This window comes from Oxyura jamaicensis, chromosome 3, assembly GCF_011077185.1.
Source record: "Oxyura jamaicensis isolate SHBP4307 breed ruddy duck chromosome 3, BPBGC_Ojam_1.0, whole genome shotgun sequence".
In the NCBI taxonomy this organism is placed as follows: domain Eukaryota; kingdom Metazoa; phylum Chordata; class Aves; order Anseriformes; family Anatidae; genus Oxyura; species Oxyura jamaicensis.
In genome coordinates this window covers 764,611-790,645 of record NC_048895.1, presented here as the reverse complement: position 1 = coordinate 790,645, position 26,035 = coordinate 764,611, and the positions used below count along the sequence as shown (strand labels likewise).

Below are 26,035 nucleotides of genomic sequence, written 5' to 3'. Positions count from 1 at the left end.
AACTGATACTCAACAGCAAGGTAATAAAATCCAATGGCCAACATCACAGAAAATCCACAGAAATTCTGAAGCTATCATCCTGACAAATACATCTTCAAAGTCCTAGTTAGAAGCAGAGTACATTTTCAAAACGAGGGTGCTACTGTCAAGAAGATTATTTGAATTCTTCAGTCTATTATTCCTAGTCCATAATTTCATCTTTCTTATCAGGAATCTACTACCAGAATTCACATTTGAGTTTTGCTCTTCAACAATTCCGTTAGAAACAAAAAATACTCTTCTCCTTCCCTACCTAAGGTAAAGAGGCCAAAGCCTGTACCTTACAGGAATCTCTTCTCACATAAAGTTCTAACCTCTATTCTTACTAGTCTTCCAAGCAAAGGAGGGCCAGTAACCAAATTATTATTTTATTAATAATAATCACCAACTTTTCTATTGCTGTTCAGACAAGCTATGACTAGCAGCAGAATTATCTGCAACTCAGGAACCCGGAGCTTGCTGACTCGCATTACATGAGCTTCCTTTAACAGAGGGATTTTCAATCTTTCATGCCAGAGGGGGATATTGGAGTCAGAAACGTAGTCTCAGACACTATTTATCACACTTCACACAGCTCCCCCTTACGTCTGCTTAGGGATGGGGCAGGGAAAACCACCACATGCTCATCACTGACAGACAAGCATTTGAATCCCTCAGTTCTAATGCAACGTAATGCCACACTTCAAGAAAAAAGTATACTGTGAAAATTAATGCTAATAATATACCTGAGGCTTCTCTAAGGAAAAAAAAAAAAGAGCAGGGGGAATGCATGTCATGGGCAGCAGCAGGCATCACTGCTTGCAGACTACAAAGCTTTTCTTCCTAGGACACCTCTCAGCTCACTCCATCTACTGCATTCCTGATTGTTTGAGATGACGTAAATTTTGAGAACAACTGTGCCACAGGCAGCTAGCTATTAACATGCACATAAAACTTCCATTTGTTAGCTGTAACAGACACACAGAAATCTTGGGGGAAATTCTGGCTTGATTTAGAAACTGCTATCTACAAAGCCAGTTTTAAATAACAGATTAAGCTCTACTTAAAGTTTGGTTCAATCATGATGTCATGCTTCAAAAACTGGCCTTTCTCACAAAGATATCTTTTTTTTTTTTTTCTTGTGGTGCATGCATTTTATACATCCATCTCAACCTGCACATGAATTTCGGTATTTAAATGAACTAGAGTAAAGCAAATTACAAACTGGTTAAATCAGATAATCCCTTAATAAGGATTTAAATTTTTATGTATAATCTTTTTCTCAGCATTTCAAAATTTGGCATTATTGCACCTTTAATTTTGAGTTGACCTGTCAGGTTACATGTGTCCTACGGATTCTGTATGTAATTCAGAGAGGTCAGCTCAAACTTACACATGACAGAGTCTCATAGCACAGTAGATATAGTATATGAAGCCTTAAAAGTGAACAAAGGTCGCTTTAAACTTATTTCAAAAACCAACCAACCAAACAAAAAACACTAGCCCAAGATGCATATCCTTTAGGTTTTGCAAAAAGAATATTTTCCTTGCTTCTATTTCAAACTGGTTGACCAGTACAGGGATAGTATTTATACTCAACCCAAGCCAGCTCAAAGATGGCTCACACTGATGAGGAGGTAGAAAAAACAAGGGACATGTTCAGGAGTTTAAGACAAATAGCCAGGCAAGCAAGGACAAGAGCTGCTTGTGCTGAAGTCTTGAAGGACAGGGTCAAGAACATCTGCAGTCCATGCAGAGGACTCTATGAGTTCCCTGGCAGCTGGATTCCTACATGAGCTTCAAAATCCTTTCCATAAGGCAGCAACAACAAAAACAACAAACACCCAAATTTGCTAGCTGACTAGAACTATTTGGGCTAGTTTTAAAGTCATTCTAAATACAAAAGGTATTTTTGTAAACAACTTCTGCATCCACTCCACTTATGCACTCATTTTTACTTAGTACTGAAAATGATTATTTTAAATCTATTTCCATCCTCATCTAAATAGAACTTGATACAAATCACACTTTTAAAAGTCTAAGAAATACACTTGTTCATCATTTCCCAACACAATGAAAATCCAAGAAGTATTTTTCAATCAGAAAAGGATCTGAATAAATATTCTGAGCTATAGCAGAGCTAAAAAATTGCAGAAAAATGTAGCATATCCACTAGCTTGTCAGTACCACCTTCGTGAAAAATTTTGCTACTTATAAATCACCACAATTCATTCATGCTAGTTGCTTTAAAACGAACAAATAAAACAGTGTTAAGGCTTCTTTTAGCATCTCTGCTAAAATTCAAATGCAAAACACAACACTAACATTTACTCTGATATTAGACATAAATTTTGCTTGATCGATATAGAAAACACAATGACAAAACCAATTCATGCAGATCTGCATATATAATAAATAAAATACGAATGACAGCCAGAGTATCTCCCTGGAAGATCAAATTGGCCAGATGCAACAAATGTCATGACAACACTACAGTACACTAGTGATCAGTACTTCACAATGAAGTAACCCTTTTTGTTTTCTCATGACTAAATACATCCCCTGGCTCTACAGAATACAAAAACCCACTGGTTGCATTTATCAGGACAGCAACTTCAACAAAAATTATAAGGTCTTCACCCTTGACTTAAAGGGTAATAGCCTGATTTAAACCTTTGATAAATTTACACTCAGTGGTAATTAACTGTCCGTTAATTCTATTCACATTCCTATCCTTTAATCATCTAGTGAATAATATTTAAAAATTTATTGCAGCCAAAAATGAGCCTGCTACTAATCAAAGATGGAGGAAAACCTATTGTGATAGCCAAAATAAATAATGCTGCACATGCAAGTGCAACTGAATTTTATGGGTTAAACAGTTCAAAAATTCAACTGCAAAACAGAGGCATTCAGCTCACATAATCAAAGATGAACAGTGGATGTCTAGCCAATCTAGCGCGTGGTCTCAAAGGGAGTAGTGGCTTGCAGGATGAAAACCTGCGCGCATACTAATCTAGATACTTAGATTTAACAGCTATAGCTTACACATCTCACTGGAATTTACTGAATATTCTAACCCTCCACATTAATTACCGGTGGATAAAAAGATCATAGAAAAGCATCTGAAGGCACTGCTGCTCTAAGCTAAAAGGCATTAATTAGACTGCATCTATTTCAGCAATTTGCTAACAAAGTGCTACAAAAAATGGCTTCACCTGATATTATCCTCTGGCTCAGGTTCACTGTCACTATCTTCAGCTTTTCGCTTAATTCCTCCTGCTGGGGATGGGGAGCCATCAGAATTGAGACTGGTATTTGGAGATGAAGTTGTCTAGGGTCATAATTATTACAAATAAATAGAGGGGGGAAATGATTTATTAGACATTTTAAATCCAAGTTAAAATTAACAGCTATGTGTTAAAGAAAAATCACACATTATTTTAGTTCCCCCAGAAATCAAGGCAAAATATACACAATCCTTAAGCTATGAAGTCAAGCAGCAAAATAAAGGAACACATCTTTCTATTAGAAGGCAGGTGCTGATTTATACAGCCAAAAAGTTCATTGTATTTTAGAAAGAAAAAGATGAAACAAATAAGACTGTAAAATGATAAGACATGCCACTGATATATTCCAATTTTGGAATACAACTGTTGTCTTTAGTCCTACAGCTCATGTTACAACTTCATTTTACAGTGACAATGAAAAATGCATATGCAGAGTACCATACAAATACTGCTTGTAATTCAAAACTGGCAGAAATACTGTTTTCTCCCAACCGATCCTTTGAACTCCTTTCAAATTTATGTATTTTAATATGATAGTCTTAAAAAAAGCCTGCCATTTTCAGTTCTACAAAGTGAAGATAAATAGCTGCAATAAAATAAGAATTGGCATTTTAAACAAAACCTCAACAAGTACATAGATTCCATAAAAGAACTGATTTGCTTAACCCACGTGCAAAAGTTTCAAGATTAAAAGGGAAGAATAGAAGTAACTATATTTTAAATAAAGCAAATTATATTTATTCAGACTTAAAAGACAGAAAGTAAATCTTCACGATGAAAAGAACCTTTACTCAGAAATACGTTCAGTGTTTCAATGAAAAATTATGAACAGAAAGAATGTTAACTTTAATAACAATATGACCATTGAGACTGCTAACAGAGCATTGAACTTATTTCCAGTTACCCATTGATTTCTAATACCTTTCCAAGGTATTAGAAATCAGGTATTACCTATGTATGTACACAAACATACGTGTACTCTTTAAAAGTGATCTGGGAGACAGATGTTTATTATTAAAGACTGATTTTTTTGTTTAAAGCTCTTGCTTAAAAAAAAAGTACTGTAAATTATACTAGAAATTCTGAGAACTATTGAAATACAATGGAGACATACAGCTTGGGGGAAAAGTCATGGTGGGGAATGATACCGTATTTTGTGCACACACTGGTAAATGGCACCTTGCATCATTTTTTATGCATACTGGTCTTTCAGTTTCCTGATTAAAACAAGTTCTTTATACACACATCAATCACTGAAACAAACAAAATGCACACATTCTACGTGCATTTCACATACGCCCTCTCAAGCATGCAAGTCTGGATGTGAAAGAACAGCTTCAAGCTATACCTCAATAATTCTCAGCCTGTTTTACTATTTCTTCACAGTACTGAGAGACAGGAAGTCCCCACAGAAAAGTAATAACCAAACAGGTCAGAGTGCAAAGATGTCACAAATTCCAAAAGCAGTAAACAGAAAATATATGTATTAAAAGAACATCTCCAGCTCAGGGAATCAGTTTGTGTCTCACGCAAAACTACTGAGGAAGCTTCTAAAACTATATTCTCAGAAGGTTCTAAAGCTTCTAAAACTATATTCTCAGACTCCACAAATCCCAAAGGGGTTTGGTAACTAGTCACCATATTTAACTCAGATGCATTCACCCCACACCTGCATTCCCTTAACTACTTAATGAGCAATGCTATTTCAAACATTAAAATAAAGAACACAATTTTAGTTAAGTAGTATCTCAACGACTGAGTATTAAAAGCCATTTCTCTGAAAAATACATATTTATTGGTCTGCTTTTCAAGAGGACCTGACAGGTTAGAGAAAACATTGTCCAGAATTACACAGGATGTGATTATTTTCATTTTTATTTATAAATACCTTTAAACTTCTACTTACAGAATTCTGTCTGTCATGCATTCTCATCTCATAGGCAGCTTGCCTAGGGTTACTGATTGCTTGAGGACTGGATCGATTTCCCAGAGCTTGAGGGGAAAACTGACCACCAGGAATAAAAGAAGGATGATCCCTCTAAAATATAAATACATACTGGTATACTGAAAAAGAAATGTAATCTCCACAGCAGTATGGTCATGTCTCAGAATTTTCAGATTAGTACTTTACATAAACAAGCACATTTCTCTCAGTTCAGTTTAAATTAGTTATGTTTAACAATCCTTGCCAGGCATAAGATGACAGGTGAGACCCTCAAATTCCTGTAATTTATTAATCTCTTTCAGGAAAAAAAAAAAAAAAAAAAAAAAAAAAAAATCTAAACTCTTATGCTACACTCTATCTGCCTAAGCAATACAGTTGCTGAGAAGACTTCTATCAAAACATGGAAAAGCAATTATTTTCAGTGTTCATGTCAAACCATTTCTAAGTCATCATGAAAGTGCCTAATTGTGTACACTTGAAGGACAAAAAATACAGGTATCAGCCAGCATATTCAGCTCTCTCCTTCCTTCCCCTTAAGAAGCCTATAATACACAATTCCTTCAAAGCCCCAGTTTGCAAAAAGCCACAAAAAAAAGCCAAAAACACTAAAAATTAGTTTACACACAGTGCAGAAAATGCCACGATTACAACTGCAGCTTCAACATATTTTCTGAAAGCTACAGTACATATTTTAATTCTTGCTAGAGTTTTTGCATTGTGAAAGAAATCAGTTTACCTTCATTCTTTTCTTTTTTTCTTTTTGCCGTCTTTTGAAGTTATCCTATGTAAAGAATAAAGAAAAATAAAGTCAAACATACAGATTTCTTGGAAAGATACTATAATCCTTTACCAACGAAAAGACCATAAAGTTTAAGTAATGTTCTGAATAAGATAAAGATCAGTTCTTTTATCTGTAAATCCAGGGTAGAAACTTCTACCTTACAATGAAAACCTACAGAAAAAGGTGAAGAATAGCTGCTTATTCAAAGCCCCATAATTTTGGTTATGACTTATATCACCTACTGTGCTTAGGTACTAGACTAAGTTCAAGGTGACATGAAAGCATCAAAGGACTGTAAGTGATAACACATACAAAAGCTCCTCTCTGGACTTGAACAGTTGCCAAAAAAAAAAAAACAAAAAAAAAAAACAAGAGACAAAGTCCTAGAAACGGGAAAAGATGAGGCACGAGGAAAGATCTTGAACCAAAGATACTGAGAACTTGAACAACAAATCAGCATTTTTATTTCAAGAGATGCATAGACTAGGGCAATTATAAATGAAACATTTTGCCAGCATTGGCAGACCATTTTTTGACTGGATAGTAAAGACAACTTTCTTTATCCCGTGCGTGCTTAATGAATACACTGCAATTAAAATACACATGCAAAAAAACTGCACGGACAGTTTGCAGAGGCAGACCAAAAGAACAATAATTTCTGAACACATTTAAAATGGCAGGAGGTGCTGCAAGGCAAGAATGCACTTTGAACTATTATTTAGTACTCCACCCCTGCTCATTGCTTGCTCTTCCACAGGTTGCAGCAAAGTACAAAATAATTCCTTGTATAGTTTTCACAGCAGCTGTGAACAAGAAGTTCCAGGCAGTAACAGAACTCACATACAGTTTTCATTTTGCTGTTGCTTGGGATAGCAACCAGAAAAACAGGCCCTGCAGTCCAGGAAGAAGTATATCAACTGGAAGCACTCAACTCATTTTCAAATACAGATGAAGTCACTAGAGATAACAGGTTTTTTTTTCATATTCTATTAGAGGAATGTCACAGTCTAACAAAAGTCATGAAAAAAAAAAACAAACAAAAAACACCTCTTAGAATGTAACAAGAAAATTACATCGTCATCTTTTCTCTTTTTGAAAATACTATCTTCAACTTCTCCAACAGCTAACATGATCATCTGGACTCGCTGCAGGTTGACGAAACCACTTTCTGTGAGGTAGCCCTGTAAAATACAAAATAAAATGATTAAAAATCAAAACGATTTTTGTAGTAAGCACACAGATATTTAAAAAAAAGAAAAAAATTACCCCAGTTTTGTGCACCACATTTTTATATATGTTAACCAAGCGATCAATTGCTCCCTCCCTAAAAACAAACAAACAAAAGCATGAGACTTGACATTTAAAACCACAGTACCTATACTTGCAGGAGAGTGAAACACATCTGTGTATACCTGATCTCTAAAGATGGCAGATGAGGAAGAAAGTCATTTCCAACAAAAAAGCACATGAAGACCCAGTCGTCAACACTTCTTTCAAAATCAAAGGTGAAAGGCAAGCTGGCCATAGTGAGTTCTCTTTCTAAATACTGCAACACACACAAAAGACATCAGAAAGTTCTGTGCATGGAGTTTAAAAATATCATTTATACAAAGCAGATGTTGTAACTGCGTCAACATACCTCTCGCAAAACACATAATCGGATGAAGATAAATTCTTGTTCCGAAGTAGGAAGACTGTCTGCAAACTGATCATGCTACAGTAAAAGGCAAAAGTTGCATTACATCCAAGCTCATTTTAACGTTTATCCAGCTCAATTTTACAGTTTACTTTGAAAGGAACTTAAAGAGATACATAAGCACAGGTTCTCAAGTTCTTATGCAAGAATGCATCTTGATACTTTGTCCATCTGTTAAGTGACCGATTGTTTTCTCTCACCAGTAGGAAAAAGAAAGCAAACAAATACAAGTGAGGAAGTTAAGTTCCACATAGCATTTATAGGCTACAGAACTACAATTTTTATTTATTAATATAAAAGGAAAGCCAGGTAATTCCAGTAACATAATTTGTATTGACAAATTGCAAAACTGACAGCAAGAATAACTTGAGGATCTCAACACATAAATTTGCTTACAAATTTGAAGAATTTCTGGAAATTCTTACCTTGCCTTGTTTTTCTCTAGGCAGACCTTGACAATCCTTAACCTCATGACCCATCTGGTTACAAAGAGCACATGGCTTGGGTTTATTTGGTTTAAACTCTTCCCTAATTATGGTGAAATTTGGTTCATGCGTAGCTAAACCGAGCATAATTAGATCAGCTACCAATCAAAAGAGAAGAATAGAATACAATGAAGGATAAACAGTTTAGCTCTTTTGAAAAATAAAAAGCTTAAAGTCAAGTACATTCTAATTTAAGCAAGTGTGAACACAAATACAACTAAGCAAAAGTTGGCCCTTCAGTCTCATGGACAGTGCTAGATCTTTCCCCAAGTATTAGATAGTTTTCAAAAACTAATAGATTAATTAGATTACGTACACAAAAATGGAAGTCTAGACACTACAGCCCAACTCATTAAACTTTCTTATATTGTTTCTTGATGATAAGACATTGCTAGCCAAGAACTCACCATCAGCCCCACACAGACAATGATGAGTATTCGGGTCATGGTTTGGTTGAGCTACAAAAGAAAATTACATTTAGCGAACCGAAGTTATATAAGACAAATTAGTAACAATACCTTAGTTTAAAACAAAACAATCACATTTATTTCAAGTTTACCTCTTTGTCTTCTAATATAATCCATGATTTTATGTTCTCCTTCACCAGGAGCACTAGCATCAGACAAAATTACCTATGGAAGATTTACAGATTAGGTAAACAATTTATGCTGCCACATTTAAAAAAAACTATGTAGTTTTCATACTGAATCCGACTTACAAGTATCTGAAATCTTAATTTGTAGTGTGAAATAGAATATTATGACATAAAAATAAGTTATTTAAGAGTTTGAATCAATAGACCTTAATTTCCTCTACTAATTCTAAGATGAAGCTGACAAGTTGATTCAAATACCACTGAAATTATCACATCATTAGCTTCCTGATATATTATTAAGGCAATAGAAATAGGCATTAGGGTTTTCAAATCTTGTGTCTGATGGAAAGAATTAAGTCAACTGCTCTCTAATTACACGACTTTTACAGTCAACTTATGGAGAATAAGAGCATCTGAATCTAGCTATTCTGTCCTCTTGTACAAAGCAGCAAACAGAGGGTTGTTGTCAGAAACAGAACTCGATGTGGATGGAGTTGTTGAGGAACTGGAGAGGAGAATCTCAAAGTCCAGAAAGAATGAAAGTTGATGATCTGGTTGTCCATCATTAGAATAATAGGGAAAATGTAGTCTGAGGTAGCAAGCAAGTTAAAAATAAATAGTGAAAAGAAAACATATACAGTGGATCTTGACACTTTTCCCCAAGATGACAAAATATTCCTAAAACCGTCTCCCATTACATCAAATTGTAGCTCCCCATATCAAATCTTTTCATTGCTCTTAAATGAAATCAAAACAAATGGTGCTTTTAGATTGTATTATTAGGGTGAAACACATATCTGAAGTCCAGCAAAACGTGCAAGTTTGCCCATTATTAATAACAATGGTGCCAGAAGATGATATGTTAAATTTATACTCTTCAATCATATCCCAGCATAGCCTGATAGATCACCTAAATGTTCCTTAAGTATGAAATTAAGTGAAACTCACTGTCAAATTTTTCCACCCTGGGTCACTGTTCAAACGGTCAGCAATGTAATAGCGGAGACATTTAGCAAGATTGTCCATAAACTCAGTTCCCTAAAAAGTGACGGAAGAAAATAAATTAAGGCATCATCCAGACACTGGCAATTGCTGGTTAAAGTGCAAGATTACTTACTGGAGTAATACAGTTGCTGTCAAATCTTTCTTTCACTTCTTCTGGAGGAAGAATGCCACCTAGAGCAATAAAGACATTTTATCATGCCAAACTGTTTTGAGTGTTCCATATTGGTTTACTTCTGTAAAAACCCTGAAGGCTTCCCTGATAACAATTAACATATAGTGAAAAATTACTTTATTTCAAAACAGCTCTTACCATTACATTATCTTCATCTTAAAATAAGCTACTAGTACATGTACAAATGTTGCTTGTTGCTTCAGAGAAGTGATTTCACTACCAATAGCAAAGATCCTGAAAGAAGTCTCAAAACCAAGCTTGCTAAATGAGATAAAACATTAGGAAATTTTCTTACTTATTCTCCCCTATGTTTCCACTATCTATTCACTTAGGGTCCCCAAACAGGGTTACACCAACTTCTCTCATCTCTGAGCTTCATAAAGGGTCTTCATAGTCTAGAAATGCTATGGGAAAAAGTGTTAAAATAGTCTTTGTCCTCCTTTTTTTTTTTTTTTATTTTATTTTATTTCTAACTTAGGTTACACAATGGCCCTCTCACTTGGAATACCACATTCATTCCTCCTACAAAGTCACCTGAATTAATTTCTCCATCCCAACCAGCATGTTTCAGTTACACACACTGCTTTCATTCAAGTCATGCTACTGTCACTCTTAAATTGTGCTTTGTTCCCTTATTCAGTTTCCACTGTGACAACTATGCTTGCTTGCTATTCATTCATTATTCCTGTGCCGTACTATTTTCACATGATCCCTACTTTTAAGCTATGACTCTTTTAGTTAAGCCGTATGATATGGATTTCCTTCCATTAAGAGTTTTGCTTAGCGGCCCACTACTACATTTATCCCTGTTCCCCTGTTCATTCTTTTTTCCCTAAAGGAATTAAAAATACTCAACACAAATCTATTTCAGGCAGGGGGACAGAAAAACAGGATGTCACTCTTCTTTTATCTTGAATCTTAACTTTGGAAAAGAACAGATCCATCCTTCCATAGGTTTACTATACCCTCCTTCTTCTAGTAAGGCACAGAATAAATATCCAGGGACCAAGACAACACTTTTCTAACCTTTACTGAAGCACCTAAAACCAAAAAAAAACATGAAAAACATCAGTATGGTCACAGCTTTACCTTTTGCCAGAATTTCTTGTCTTATTTTTTGCTTCTCTTCAGCAGCTTCCATGCCCTCCTTTGATGCTCTGAATCTTCTTGACCGCTGTTGATTCATTTTTGCACGAGGAGCCTAAAAGTAACACAATGCTTGGTTCAGTTATCGCATCTAGCCAATTATCTTATATCTGCTGGTTGTTTCTGGTTTTTAAGACAAGTCTTTTGAAACCAGGATTCTGTTCTCTCACTCCCCTGTCACCACTACTAACACTCATATGACAGGACAGGGGGCTGGACAATTTTTTTTAAATACATTTCTTCAGCTTCTAAGCAAGGAAACCCAGCAGTATGCACATCTCTTACCACCATCTCAGAAATGCACAGCGCTCAAGGATTCAAAGACTCCTTCGCAAAATAAATTAAACTTGCAGGGCCGTGTATCTGAAAATATTTATTACATAACCCTTTTTCCAAAAAGAAATTCCTAAAATTGTATTCATAACTCTTTTGCAAATAAAAAGATTACAGCAGACAGTACTTAGTTAGTACATAAGGCAAGTATGCTGGGATTTTTAAAAGGATGCACAAACATTTAGTTTGGATTACTTTTATAAAGACAAATATCTCAGGAATTCCTGCACTTGAATGCAAGTAAAAATCTTTCTATTTAATAATGCTCATCTTACCTTGGAGAAACTGCAAAGCCTAGACAAACAGCCAAAGTTTAACAGATGTACCAGAAGTCTGCTAGGCTATTTTGGTATCTCTTACTGAGACAACAGTCTGGATAAATTCAATAAAGTGAAGATATTACGGAAAGGTGGTATCTTTTATCAGACTAACTGATATGCTAGGTGGGATAGGGATAAGGTATGGAAAAAGACAGTCTCAAATGTCCTGGTAAAGCTAGCGTGGGAAACATTCCACAGCATGATTAAGTCACTAGCTGTTTTAAGTGCATGTGCTTAAATGGTTCTCTGGTCTTTCCCAGACTGTTGCATAAATCATTACTAAAGCCATAGAATGGAGGAAGATAAGAAACAGTTGCAATGTTACTGTCTTATGGAAGTTTCCTGCTTTGTAGAAGCAAAGTTCAAATTGCAATAGACTACATCAGTTAGCCTAGGTAACCCCATGGACAACAAAACTCACAAATGGTTTTAAATACCCTCACCAAAATCTAATTAACAGCACATTTCACTTATAGTTTCTCATTTTAGAAAACTGTTTCATAAAGGATCTTATAAGAGCAAATGTCATTGATCCCTATGCTACCAACAGCTGTTACCAGGAACTATATATATCAATACTTACTACTCCGTCTATAGCCATGTAGAGAAGTCGTCTTGGTCGTACAATGTTGAATATCCTGTCAATATACTCAAAAATCGCAACCATCATTTCATCTTCGTTTTTAGGCGCTGGCCTAGAACACAGAATATTTCATTTAACATGTGAAATGCTATGAATAATTCCTATTTACAGATAGATACAAAAAAAACTGCCTTACTTGTCTTCTGGATGTGTACAAGGGTGAATTATACCATTCATGTCCAAATATAGATTATCAAACTCCACCTCATTAGGGTTAGGCTTGCTTGTATCGATTGAAGCCTTGACACCATTGCATTCTTTTGCCTGTGAAAGCAGATGAAACAATTATTTTAGTACTCAATTATGGAAGTTGAAAAAATAACCAAACAGAAGCGCTAATGTACAGATGCAGGAGCTGATTACTTCAGGGACAGTAGAAAAAGTCAGCAACAAACTACCCACAAGATAATTACCTGGAGTATCACGCTTATAGTGTTAAAGCAATTCTGTTTTAAGACCTTTATAATCTAGCATGACCTGAAGGTACTATGATGACTTACAGCAGAGCTGGCTCATACCTGTTGATTGGCATGTATTATAAATATTGCTTCAAGAAGTTTTCACACCTTGCATTTTCCAGGAAAACAATTATTTTTATCACCAGGACCATACAGACCAAAGACAATATTTCAAAAGTATCTAATATAATGCCCTAAAGTTAATGTGACAACAAATGTCAAAAATCTTCTCACTTTTAACACTTAATTTTCCAGATGGACACACGTAAACAAACTCATACAATTGTCTCTCCTCACTGCAAGCCAACATTTAATTCACATACACAGCTGGGGAGGGGGAGGCAGCCAAAGCAATTCACCTAGGTGACCGCATATTGGAGTGAAGCAGATGACATGACAACCTTATCCAAGTAACAGTATATCAGTACATCCTGATGAGCAAAAGAAAAGAACATTTTATTTTCCCCTAGAGTCTGCTACACAGAGAAAGGAGATCCCAGCAGACAAAAGTCACCATTTGGGATATATATGTATTACTTTTCCTGTTGGCTATCAGATGCATTGAAGTGCTCAAACCTCTGAACTGACTCTGAGTTTGTCCATGGATATATTTGAAATGCTAAATAAATCCCAGTCCTTACTTCCCACTTCTGAAAGTGGGTCAACTTTCAGCTCTAATGCGTCTCTTTCTTTATGTCAGTGCATTTTCTACTATGAGGCTGCTACGTGCCAAACATCAAACTCAGTGCTAAATGATGACAACTACAGCCATCTGTGTTCTGGGAATTATTCAGTGTTCTTGAATGCCTGCAAGAAGCTAAGCGTGGTAAATCCACAACTACAGAGAAAATGAATCTCAGCTGAACACCCAGGAAGTAATAAACAATCCCACTACTCAAGGAGAGGTGGGGTCAACATAATAACAGTTTATTTTATTCATGCTGGCACGCCAACAAAAAACACCTGTCTCAGCAAAGAGAACAGTCTCTGTAACCAGCCCTGGGCAGAGATCAGCGCTGGCACCTATAATACCTATGTGAGCACTCATCCCCTTCTTTCAAGGAGTCAAAACAATCAGCTTGAAAACACGGGTGAGATCCAGCTCCTCTCTTCACCGTGGATTAGCAGTCACATTCAATTTTGATTCCTCCACACACTTTTTTGTTTGTTTTTGTTTGTCAATAGGCAGTTAGCAACGCTCACAGCAATTATGAGCAATTCAGCATCGTCCTTTTCATAGCACTACAGCAGAATGTATAAACCACCAGACTAAACACCAGTAACATCACGAAGGGAAGAGAAATGAGTAACCAAGACAAGGTTAAATGTGTTTTTAAAGAAATCATGGCTGGAAAAGGTTATGAAGTATGACAAAGTTGGAATGCAGAGTACTCTTGAACAGCTCGCATTTCATAGTGTCTATTTTTATGTTAAGGCTACAGTCAGATAACTACATGAGGCCACGAGGAAAAACGCCATACACCTGGTTCTCCTATTGACATGAAACCTATCGACAGCTGATTGGCAAGCATCAAGCGCTTCCTCTGAACCCCCACCCAGAGACTTGCTGCTCTCTAATAGAACTGGACTCAGTGATCTTGGAGGTCTCTTCCAACCTAGACTACTCTGTGATTCTGTGAACTGAGCTCCCCACATCTCTAGGAGGGAGCTCCAACCATTGCATTCAGAAGCTAAAACCTGCACGCCATAGCACCAGTTTTCTTACAGTCTTCCTGCTCAGAATAGAACTAGGCAAACTTATTCCAGTCTTACAAGGCAAAAGTTAAACTCCCAAAGACAAGTCTTTATTCAGCATTTACTCCTACAACTGTAAAAAATATATGCAACATTCCCAGTGCAATTTTGCTAATTTTAAATAACAGAACACTAAGTACCTCTATTTCATTTTAAGACATACAAAGTCCCTACTAATTCACATCTTTCTTCTACCGTTCATTCGAATCAGTCAAATTCTGGCAGATGAAATCTTGACCACTGTTTGGATCCTTCAGAATTCAAAAAAAAGTGTGTTAGTGTGTTACTGAACTTCTTAAAAGACAAAAACACCCTTGGTTGAGCAGAAACTACTTGTCAAGTGGAAACACTATACCTCAGCTTATGGCTTTTATAAAATCACTCTGGGCAACCCAGACCTACAGTTCTAAAAGAAGAGTATTCATTCTCGCTTATATCAGATAACAGGGCAAGCAGCTTGCCTTGTGTTCTACTTGATCTTTCATCAAACCTCTTGCCAAAGCTAACTGTGACTCAGAAGATATCAAAGGCTTACAACTATGTGATAGGAAAAATAAAATTGCTCTCTCCACAGATCCTATTTTCAGTCTTGAAGGTAAAGCAAAATAAGTCTGATCTCTTTTACATGGCTTCGAAAGTCATTCAGTTTTCATCTGCATATTGTTATGTCAGCAACTTTGCCACTATACGCTCAAAACCTATCAGCTTTTTAATGCAACAGACTTAAGTATCTGGGAGTGATATCTCCTGTAATATAACTAACCTGTTCACTTTTAATCTACAGCTGCTTTTAAAGTGACTGAAAATAGATCTTCAAATATGATACTTTAGTTGCAGCTTGAATGAATTTGAATGAATTTGATTAAGAATCTCCTGGATTTTATATTATCTTCAAGATCTTCCTCTTATTCTTCCTGCTCAGCTTACAAAAAAAGATTAATCAGATTTAAGAAAAAGGAATAATCTAGCTAGATAAGAGAACAAGGATCAACTTTTTAATATTTCAAAGAAGAGAAGCTACCAGGAGATACAAAATTTATGATTAGAAAGATTTCAAAGCAATCCTAAAACACACATAGAAACTATTACATTGTGTGAGAAATTTAAATTCCTCTATAGTAAGACAAACTACAGCTTCTCCCTGTTGTCCTAGTCAACTCTTAAATTTACGACCATATATGAATATAAAAAAAATGGAATAAATGTGAGGTATCCATGAGCCATCCCAGCTATAAATGCAACAAGCTCTTAAGTTGGTACAAAGCAACACAGATAAGGACATCAGGGTCTGACGATTTTGTTATGGTCAATCTGTTTGACTCAACAGACTTTGCCATATTTTTCCAAGTGGCCACAGCCTTCACTGCTGGCTGCCAACAGCCTATTCCAGAGACAGCATTCATACAAGCATCTATTAAGCAATACCCATCAGCACACAAACCACCTTTTTTATAGCAGTTCCTCAATCCTCACTTGTGCGCCAGAGTCACAAATTCATTTCTTGCAACTGCAGGTAAAAGCATCGTCACGCATTGCGATCAGGCAGGCTAATACGCCATATTGGTGATAAAGAGTAACTCAGTTTTAACTGTGAAAGAGCTGTAGCATTTCATCAGTGCAAATGTACGACACCATTTCTCTACCTGAATCTGAAAAGCAAGAACACCCTAACTGCAAAAAGAGCTGAACAGTAACTGCGATTTGAGAGCCTGCCACTCAAGTACACTGAAACCTTGCTTAAGACAAACAGGTAATATATGAAGTCAAAAAACAGTATCAATACATAGTTTATCACGTTTTTCCTGCACATTCCTATCTCTTTCATGGTATGTTAACTCCCAAATAAGAGGCACATCTCTCCCAGGGCAGGCCAGGATGCAGTGAGAAAGTGCAAGCCACAGCATGAGCCCAGCAGCAGGGTCAAGAGTACAGACCTGTGTTGCTCTTGGATGCAGTCACAACATCTTGTGTTGGTGGGTAAATAAAACAAAACAAAATTAAAAAAATGAATTAATTAAAAAAAGAGGGAGAGAAAAGCACAGTAGGCTGCAGAAAGACCAGTAAGTGAGAGAAAAGCCTCACAAAAAATAATTAGAAAGACCTAAAAATTATATAGCCGTTAAGTACTTAAGTGCTATGTCAATGATAGCCTAGGGCAGTGCTGCAAACTAAGGTAACTAAGGTATACTATGGTAAGATCCTGCATCAGCCTGTGCAGATGATAAGGACAGCCCAGGTCCCTCAGTGCCTCGCTCCTGGCTTTCATGTGCCTGCATCACTACCAGGACCACCAAACTCATGCTCCTGAGAACAGGGCGGCCTCACAGAGCCAGTCCTTCCAGGTCCTGCTGAGAGACCTGTGGAAGAGGCATGACGGAAGGACCCGCCTCAGTGCGGCCCTCGCTCCATGTGATGCGGGTATGGCACCTGGTCAGAGGAAAAGACTTCAACAAATCCCAGACGAAATCATCCTTCCTTCCCTGCGCCCCTCACGAAAAAGGGGAAGCAGGAAGAGCCTGAGCTCCTGCTTTAAGATTTAGAGTCGTCTTTGTACCTTGCAGCACAGTAAGATCTAGCTCTCCACGAACAAACAGCGTCTTCTCCCTCCCAAAGGAAACCACCATTTTAATAAAAGAGACCTAAAATTCCCATTCCCCCCAAGTGCCGTGCTGGCAGCGTTCTCCCCACGCAGTTTCTCGCTCCCTAGCCCCGCAGGCGGACCAGACGATTTCCAGGAGCCGGGTGCCGCGCTCCTGCACGGCCTTCCCTCGCCCCGTGCCCTCACGGCGTCCTCACGGCGCCCGCACGGCGGCCCCGCGGCGCCTCGCGCTGCTCCTCGCCTCGCGCCGGTTACCACGGACCGCGGTCGCCACGGCCGCTGCCCCGCGGGCAAGCTCCGCCCCCCGGGCCGTCCCCCCGGCCCCGCGCACCTTCTCCTCCACGCAGCTGACGATGATGGAGGGGTACTTGCGGCTGAGCCAGCGGAAGAAGGCCGGCACCCCCATGGCGGCCCGCCGAAGCGCAGCGGAGCGGAACGGGCTTGGCGGCGGCTGCGGCGCTTCCGGGAGCGGGGGGCGCCGCGGGGCACCATGGGGGCGGTAACTCCGGCCGCCATCTTGGGGGCGGGCGCGCGCAGGCGCGGGGCCGGGGCCGTGGCCGGTAGGGTGAGGGCAGGGACCGCTCTCTGCCTGGTAAGTGCGCTTCGGCTGACAGAAAACCGTGTGAAAAACTAAAAACTGCTTGAAAAAAAAATAACAAAAACTGTATTCCAGCCTTTCTGTGGGGTGGCTCAGGCAGAAGACGGATGATAAAAACGGGTCAGGGAAGGGCTGTTCCTTCAACGCCAGTGCTGCGGGGCTGCATTTAAGTTTAATGAGATCCTCCACTATAAGGAATTAAGGATAAAGTGAAGCTTTTTCACCTACAGAAATAGAGGAAAGCGCTACCTGGCACGGTGAACTCGGTGCAGTTCAGCTGAGCAGATTGGCAGGAGGGCAGAGGCTGCTGCACGAAGAAACCCCTTCACCTCTCTGCACCCACACTATTAAGTTAGCTGCTTGATGGTGTTGAAATGGAATTAAATCTTCAGATACTGAAAGGGATTAACGTGCAGAAGACTTTGTGCTCTGCTGTGTCCTGTCCGTGTACACCAACAATTAGGAGGGCAGTGACACAGGCAAAGATAGGGGAAAGGAGCCCAGGAGTCATTAATAAAAATAACAAAACCTCAGCAGTGCTTATTGAGTCAATGCTGCTGATTGGGTGAGGGAGAATAACTTTGTTAATTTGGCAGAGAAAAAGTTAACCAAATACTGTATTCTTTGCCTTGCTTAGCCATTTTCTGTTGTCCCTTTTCTTACAAAATCTGTGACTTGAATAATTACCCTGGTAACTCCGTATTAGCACTATGTCTGTTGTATCAGCTCGAGCTTGTCCTTTATCTGTTCCTTAGAAAACTGACCCTGATTGAAGTTGGCAATTGTACTGCTTCTCCTTCTGGATTTTTAGTATAGAGTAAGGAAGCTTAAGTATTAACATTTTATTTGTATTGAGGGGCAATCAGTTGTTTTTCTGATAATAGTCAAAAAAACACACACACAAAACAGCAGCAAATGAAACACGATCACCTTATCTTATAATTTATCTTATAATTACTTGCATAAACGAGCTCTGAAAAAAAATAATACTGCAACAAACATTTCCTTGAGAAGTCAGTCTACATTTTGCTGGGGGAAGGAAAGCAAACAAAAAAATATCCTGCAAAGCAATGGCCAGCAATGGGGAGAACAGGAGCACTGTCCCCCACAGAACATGCCGACATCTGTATGAGCAGGACAACTCCCAGCCAGTGTGGAGTCACAAAGAGCACCATGCCCTCTCAAGCTGAGGCGTGAGATACCCCCAAGCAGCAAGATTGAGCTTGTTTTTGGAACCTTCTCCAACAGTTTTCAGTGTGACCTGCATTGAACACTAGGCAATAAACCCTAACGTAAATAGGTCAAAGTGAGCCAGTGTACAAGGAAATGTCATACTTCTCAAAACAGGAGGTATTGCAGAACAAGATCTGTGCAGGACTTGTGAATTTTCTGCTTCAACCAGTGTATGTGTGTCAACGTTCACTCTCTCACACACACAAATACGCTCTCCTCGTTCCTAAATGGATTCTTTTCATTCCAAACTTCTATGGCTTGGGTAGACTCTACCATACAATCATGAGGAACTCATTGTAGTTTTGCATATCACCTCCGCGCCCCCACAGACTATGCCACCTCACCAGATGACAGCACCCATCCAGCATTTTTTTGCAGGCACCTATGTGCTAACTGAAGTTTAGCCTCAGCTCTGTACAGCTGTGTGGATGTGACACACAAAAAAGGATATAGCACTAAGTCATTGCAAACACAGCACACTTCTTGTTACAGTATTTTCCATAGATGAGTGGCATGCTGATTTAAATCTGTTCAAGCTGTATTGATTACAGTCCCCCTGTCCATCAGCATCATGTCATCATCTTGGGGCTGCCAGTATGACAGCTGTCAAGGAGCAAAATAAAGTTGACTGGCAGAATGTTTTGCATCTAATGAGTCTGTGCACAAAAGTATAATAAAAAAGTGCTCCGGAGGAACTCGCTATCGCTTAAATACTGAAAGAAAGATACTGCCTTAGCAGAAACTCCCAAAGCCATCTGTCATCTGTCATGGGCTGCATGTCTGTGGCTGAGTTGGACTAAGGGAATGGAAAGCACCAGAGACTAGTGATGGGCTCCTTGTATCATGCAAGGAGATTTGAGATTTAAAGTGGGCTGACATCAGCAACCCAGAATCAAAGAGCTTAAAACTACAAAGGTGCTGCAGATGTGATGCACACTGCAGATTTGATGCAACGTTACTTCGCAGTGCAGCCTGCTAGAGAGACTTTTTCCAGCTGAACTTTGGTCTGACATTCACTTGGAAGTCATGTAGCAATAGCCTGTCTGTGGCATGGCACACCACTAAGCTTATATTTAGCAGATGGCTAGAACCATCAGGAATGAATTACCACAGCTGATCAGAAAAAAGAACCAAGGAGCAATAAGGCAGGCACCAGCCCTACCATGATGGGTTCAGACATTCATTATGCTGCAACTTTCCTGGGTGATACTGAGCATACAAAAAGGAAAATAAGCTTCTAGCTTGCTGCAAAAAGACTGCTGAGAAGTTCCTAAACCTACCTGGTGGTCCACCAAGAGCAGCAGCATGACAGCGTTAACACTTCTGGTTGTACTGCCACTACATTGCAGAATTCCTTCTCAAGTATTGCTGACAATTTGCATGACAGTCCTGCAATGTGTTTTTGTCCTGCCAAGGCTTTGATGCTAGGAGTAGACTGAGGCTAGCCATAGCTATGAGGAAGGAGTGGGGAGTTTTGCCACTCACCCTCTCCAGCAGCCTGGCTTAGCCCACCCTACACCATCACTCGTCCCATGGTCAGGAAGGAGACTTCCTGTGGTCCCTAGGGGCTGCCAGCTCCTCTTCTCCTCCTCTAACCTGCCACCTCTTGGCCAACAGCCTCTGAAGGGAAGATTACAGGAGCCTTAATCCAAAATTACCTGCAATCTGATGGGTATAGAAACCCCAGCACAATGGAGGAGGACACAAAATCCTTTGATGAAGTCGCCCCTGTGCCAGGGTCACCCCAGCTAAGTGCTCCTCTTCTTCCTGCCTGGGAAATAGAGCAAACAGGTCTGACCTAGGCAGACCCATATCACTGGCTGGGATCCACATGGCCATTGTGCGCAGCTGTCTCATGCTACAAGAGCCCTGGTCACACACACATCCTGCTCCATCCTCACCAGCAGCTGATTTGCAGCTGAGTGTCCAGTTGTTGAAGTAATCAACACCACACCATTGCCAACATCAAACTCAGGACCTATGAGATGAAGCAAGCCAACAGACATCTATACTAACCCTCTCTTCTCAGTTTCAAGCCTTCTGCAAGCCTGTATTTCATATTTTCAGGCATGGCTCAGACTACATGCTCTTTTTATTAAACAGAATATTGTTACCATTTTAAAATTGTTTTTGATGGACTAGAACCAAAGATTGGTGCCTGTATTCAAAGATGCAGTACCGCTTTGCAGCAGAGTTTAATTGGGGTGCTGTTTTTTTGCTTTTGAACTTATCATAATTATGAACAGATTTTTTTTAATATGTCCCCTGGTTTCTCCATTCGAAAGAAAATCTCATGTTTAATGAACTTAATTTTAGATAAAAGGAATTAAAAGAAGGAAATTAAAAATGCATGAAGCTCCTAGAGTCATCCAATTACTGTGATGTCCATACAGCAATGCCAGCATGGATTTTACAAAGCAACTAAAAGCAGAAAATCACTGAGGATCACCACATATAAATGCTGTTCTGTTCCAAAATGTGCTGAATTAGAAATGTACATAGAAATGTACATTTTATGCATTTCTTCTTCTTGATCTATTGCAGAAGATAAAGATCAAACATGCCAGGCAGCCCTGACTAGCATATGTATGCATACCCAGAATGCCCGCTTTCTTTTTTCAAAACCACATTTGGATCTGTAGTCAAAATATTAGAATACATATATGCATCAGAAGAGGATTGTCTTTGCATTCACAGTGCAACAAAAGCAGCTGCCAAGCTGGTCAGTAGTAGTATTGCTACCAAGCAGTGGTGGCCTAGAAAGTTTCCAGCAAAAAGAGAAAGCTGATGTAGCCATGAAACTACTGTCCAGGCACAGTTTTCTTGAGAAACACACTTAGAGAAATACATTTGGATCATTCATGACAAGGAACAGAAACAGATTTGCCTCTTCATTTGTCAATACATCTTCTAGATCTTGATCTGAATTTGACCTAAGTTCACAGCTGACAGAAAACATTCACAGAGAGAAATAAATACACTCAACACAATGCCATCACTGCCCAAAAAAATGGCCATCACCACGCAGCAACATTGCCCAAGGACACGTTTCATGCTTCCAGTAGGTGGGACCACTCTCAGAGTGAGTTTAATTCTCTCAAGCTAGCCAGCCAGTTTGTTTTTTGACCTAATGGATATGATTTCCAGATCGTTACTGACAGACACCTCACTTGTGACAAGCTACTCATCTCTGTCACGCAGGATTACCCACAACACAGCTGCATCCTTGGCCTTGCCTGCTGGCACTGGCAGGAGATGCTTATTGTGAGTAGGGACCTGCAGACAGCCAGCTCCAGCTCCAGGAGCAGAAAGAAATGGGGTACTATACAGATAGACCCAGCTACCTCCTTATGGAAGTTGTTTTAAAGACAGCCCCAACCCTCTAAGGTGAAACACTCTGAGACTAGCACTGTGTAACCATCTCAGGGCCAGTGGATATATCTTCATTTGGTGCCCAAGAACGAAGATGTCACAAGTAGGATCAATCTTATGGGTCAGGATTTCCTTCATATTTCCTTTCCTTCAAATTGTCAGTTAAGAGAAAACATACATACAAGGAGACTGTGTATAATATTTATTTTGCATTTTAAATTTTCTTCAAATGCAAAGTGATGAGGTGCACTTTCAACATAGCAGCACTCCAAACTTGAGCAAGATGTTGATTTCTTTCCTAAAACCAAGAGGTGGAGTCTCAGTCATAGAAGTCATCAAATTCATCTGCTTCTGTGCTGTGAATTTGTGGATGCAAAGCAGCCTCATTCTCAGAGCTGCTGTCATCAGATACGCCCCAGAAAGCTGAGAGTGAAGAAAAAGTGAGAATTATAAAATCTGTTCCATGTTTATATCAACACACAGACATGATTTTACAGCTCTTCTGAGGGAGCCAGACACCATGGTTTGTAAAGGTCAGTGTTTCAAAAAGACTGCCAAGCCTAGGTGTGCAATTCAGATAGTGTGCTGTCAACAAGTTGTGGTCTCTTAATTGAGCTGCTGTGGAGAAACACTGCACTCATTTATAAGCCTCACTTCATTGTTCCTCAAGGTAGTTTAAGGGAACATTTCCACTCCAAGCAATTTACTTGACCATCTGCTGCCTGAATTACAGCTTTGTCTATTATGTTCTACTTTCTCCCTCTACTTGACCCTGAAGTGAAGTCACAGTCAGACCATGACATCACGAAGTTGGCATAAAAATGGCAATGATGTCACAAATGGAAAAACACCACTTTGTGACAGGATCAAATCCAGGCAAAAATGACTTCAAAGACCTGGATGGCTTTAAGAAATAGGTCTGGTAATTAGCAAGCAATTTCACAGAAGCAGAATCACATTTAAATTTGGAGTGCCTGAGAGATTCCTCGATATGTAAATTAATTTGATCCATGGAAGGAAAAAAAAAAAAAAAAAAACAGAAGCCTGACACATGGGGAAGTACACAAAGCTCTTCAGGATGAAGACCTGATGAGATGATTCAGGTGTGAAGGCTGCCAGCTCAATCGTGCAGTAACTGTTAATTTTTCCATTTCTCTTGATTTAAAAGAGAAAGGAAACAAAACCATAACAAAAGAAACCAACCAAACCAAAAAAACATATCCTTTTCTCTCCAGCAAAAACAGTTGCTTCACCACAGAAGGGCCACCAAGGATTGCTGCTGAACAACGCTGGACTCCACAGCCTTTGAGACAGCGTTTGAATTTAAAACTAGCCCCAAGACAGCAATAAAAATAGGCTAAAGGACTTGGGGAAAACGCGAGCACAAGTCAGGATAGAATTCACAGGCACAAGTGCTCCTTTCCACCTTGGACTCACAGTTCCCTGGGGTAGTGCAGCAGAATGGCAGGGACATGGACACCTGAATTCACACTTCTCCCTTCTCTGCCCCAATGAATTCCCCTGCAGAAGAACTCATCTCTCCCCCTTGTAACCCACTGTACAGAGTGGCCACAAGCTACCATGTCAAACCTACAGTTACTTCCAGAGCTACACTGTCTGCCTGTTCCTGACCTTGTCAGAGGGCGGCTGTTTCTCCAAAGGTAGCACAATAGCAGTCATGCCCCAAATGAGGCAAGACTCAAATATGGATTCAGACAGCAGGAAGAGAAGAAAGCTGTCAAGCCTCATACAGAAATTGCAGCTCATATTTGACTGAAGCACTGTTCATGTACTTTGTGCTTTTGATGGCACAAGCTATATACACACCTTATCTACAAATGCAGCAGCTGCATCTTTCATCCTATATCCCTGGCCCCCCGCCTGCAAGCCTGTACTCTGCCCAGGCCTGCCATGAACAGCAAAGTGATGCAGGCTGCACATGTGGGAAGAAAATGGACATGTCAAAAGGCTCAGGAAAAAAAAAAAGCAGCTCCCAGCAGAGAAGTACACGGGTGAGAGATGTGCCAGAGGCCTTTCGAACAGCAGCAAAGCAGCCAGCCATCCTTCAGCCAGTGCCGATCCCACCCCTCTGAAATATGTTCTGTACCGTTCAGGACTGCTGAGCTCCAAGCAAAGAATTCACAGGTCCCAATACTGCCTTTGCTTACAGAAGGCTCGATTATAGGTGACTTCAGACACCAGTGGTTATAGTGGTTAAGAGAAAAATCAAATAGAATGAGAACACGCAGAGCCCAGACCCTGGTTTAAAAGAAAGATTGCTTGCTCATGGAAAAAAATTTGTTCCAGACACAGGCATGTGCAGACACCTCGGGGACCTACCTACAGCAACCATGCAATCAAACATGCTGCTGCCCACCTGTTCTTGCACCCGGTATTTCGGAGGGGAAGATTAAGAAATAGTAAGATATTTTCTTCACTGGGTGTTCTCCTGCCTGCTATTTGTTACTATTTAATTTAAACCCTGAAGCACAAAGCTTCTAAAACATATGCACTATGAAATGCATCCTCTGTGGTCCAGAATTTCTTATGTCAGCTATTTACCTGTACCGAGACAGGGAAATTCCCCATTTTCCCATCTCCTTAACAATGTTTATGTTGTAGAAAACCTCTAAGAAAAACTACACTTAAAAAGATATTCATTTTAAATAGCTTATATAATATTTGTTTCTTACCTTTGGATTTTATAGCAGTAACAAATCCTTTCCTGATTTCAGTCCTGGAAAAATAGAAAGATTTTAAATATTCAGCACAATGCCACAAAATTAAAATAAGGTAAGATTTTCTCTAAGCTATTACATAAAAAAACAACTTCTGAAACTTTTTTTTTTTTTTAATAACTACTCCCCCAGGGTTTTCTTCACCTTTATGCTTTATAAAAGGTGGAAAAATTATCATGCAACAGGGACACTGGTCCAGATGTTCAAGCAGATTTGGAATCATTCCTTGCTAGCACTGGTGATTTACACTATTAGTGAATTAAGGGTACAAAGGATGAGAGCTTCATCTATCTCTTGCAGTCTTTCAGATGTGCAAAGAAAGTAAAGAAAAAATCCAAACAAAAATAAAAGCACCCCCCGCTGATGGTCACTGAACTTCCTCATTTCCCTTCCTGCCAGTGCACTCCCCCAAGTTAGCTACTGGGTTCCCATAGCATCATCCATGTCCCTATGTAAATGTGCAATCTCCCAGCTGCCTTTGATCTACCTTGATGTATATGCAGTTGCGATTCTGTTCTGTTAAATGACTGCTCTTGTGTCTAGAGCATCACAGGCCCTTTTGAATCTCTCAAACAAGCTGGAATCATTTTGATCTTTTGTGTGTAGCATGTGTATTGTGTTGGTGCTGTGAAATAATCTCATAGGGGCAATGATGTAGGAGAATTAACTGTTATATTAACAATCCTGCAATAAGCTCTGAAAATAAAGCCTCAGCTGATTTTAATAAGGAAGATCAAATAGGAGATATTTGTGACATTACTGCGTGAACCCATAAAATATAAGTAAATGTCAAGCTGCAATTCTAACTGTAGCAACAGCTTCAAATAGAACTCAATCAGCTGTCAAAGTTTCC

General features: G+C 39.2%; 2 protein-coding genes across 6 annotated transcripts in view; both read right to left on the bottom strand.

The window, feature by feature from the left end:
• The window catches only part of XRN2 (5'-3' exoribonuclease 2), a 50,568-nt gene extending 32,887 nt beyond the window's left edge, over window positions 1-17,681 (bottom strand). Inside the window, exons 1-16 of the mRNA XM_035321658.1 lie at window positions 17,573-17,681; window positions 12,566-12,693; window positions 12,370-12,481; window positions 11,077-11,188; window positions 9,928-9,986; window positions 9,759-9,848; window positions 8,775-8,847; window positions 8,623-8,673; window positions 8,156-8,313; window positions 7,674-7,748; window positions 7,447-7,580; window positions 7,301-7,358; window positions 7,108-7,215; window positions 5,990-6,034; window positions 5,215-5,346; window positions 3,237-3,352 (exon numbers count right to left, since the gene is read on the bottom strand). Of these exons, the coding sequence (XP_035177549.1) occupies window positions 3,237-3,352; window positions 5,215-5,346; window positions 5,990-6,034; window positions 7,108-7,215; window positions 7,301-7,358; window positions 7,447-7,580; window positions 7,674-7,748; window positions 8,156-8,313; window positions 8,623-8,673; window positions 8,775-8,847; window positions 9,759-9,848; window positions 9,928-9,986; window positions 11,077-11,188; window positions 12,370-12,481; window positions 12,566-12,693; window positions 17,573-17,647 (1,526 nt within the window). The 5' untranslated portion in view covers window positions 17,648-17,681. The remainder of the gene's footprint in view (window positions 1-3,236; window positions 3,353-5,214; window positions 5,347-5,989; window positions 6,035-7,107; window positions 7,216-7,300; window positions 7,359-7,446; window positions 7,581-7,673; window positions 7,749-8,155; window positions 8,314-8,622; window positions 8,674-8,774; window positions 8,848-9,758; window positions 9,849-9,927; window positions 9,987-11,076; window positions 11,189-12,369; window positions 12,482-12,565; window positions 12,694-17,572) is intronic.
• A 4,949-nt stretch (window positions 17,682-22,630) lies between these two features.
• Window positions 22,631-26,035, bottom strand: part of KIZ (kizuna centrosomal protein) — a 58,865-nt gene continuing 55,460 nt past the window's right edge. For all 5 annotated transcript variants that reach the window (XM_035321026.1, XM_035321025.1, XM_035321023.1 and 2 more), the window contains 2 exons: window positions 25,138-25,181; window positions 22,631-22,867 (listed from right to left, as the gene is read on the bottom strand). In XM_035321026.1, coding sequence (XP_035176917.1) covers window positions 22,764-22,867; window positions 25,138-25,181 — 148 coding nt within the window. In that variant the 3' untranslated portion in view covers window positions 22,631-22,763. The remainder of the gene's footprint in view (window positions 22,868-25,137; window positions 25,182-26,035) is intronic.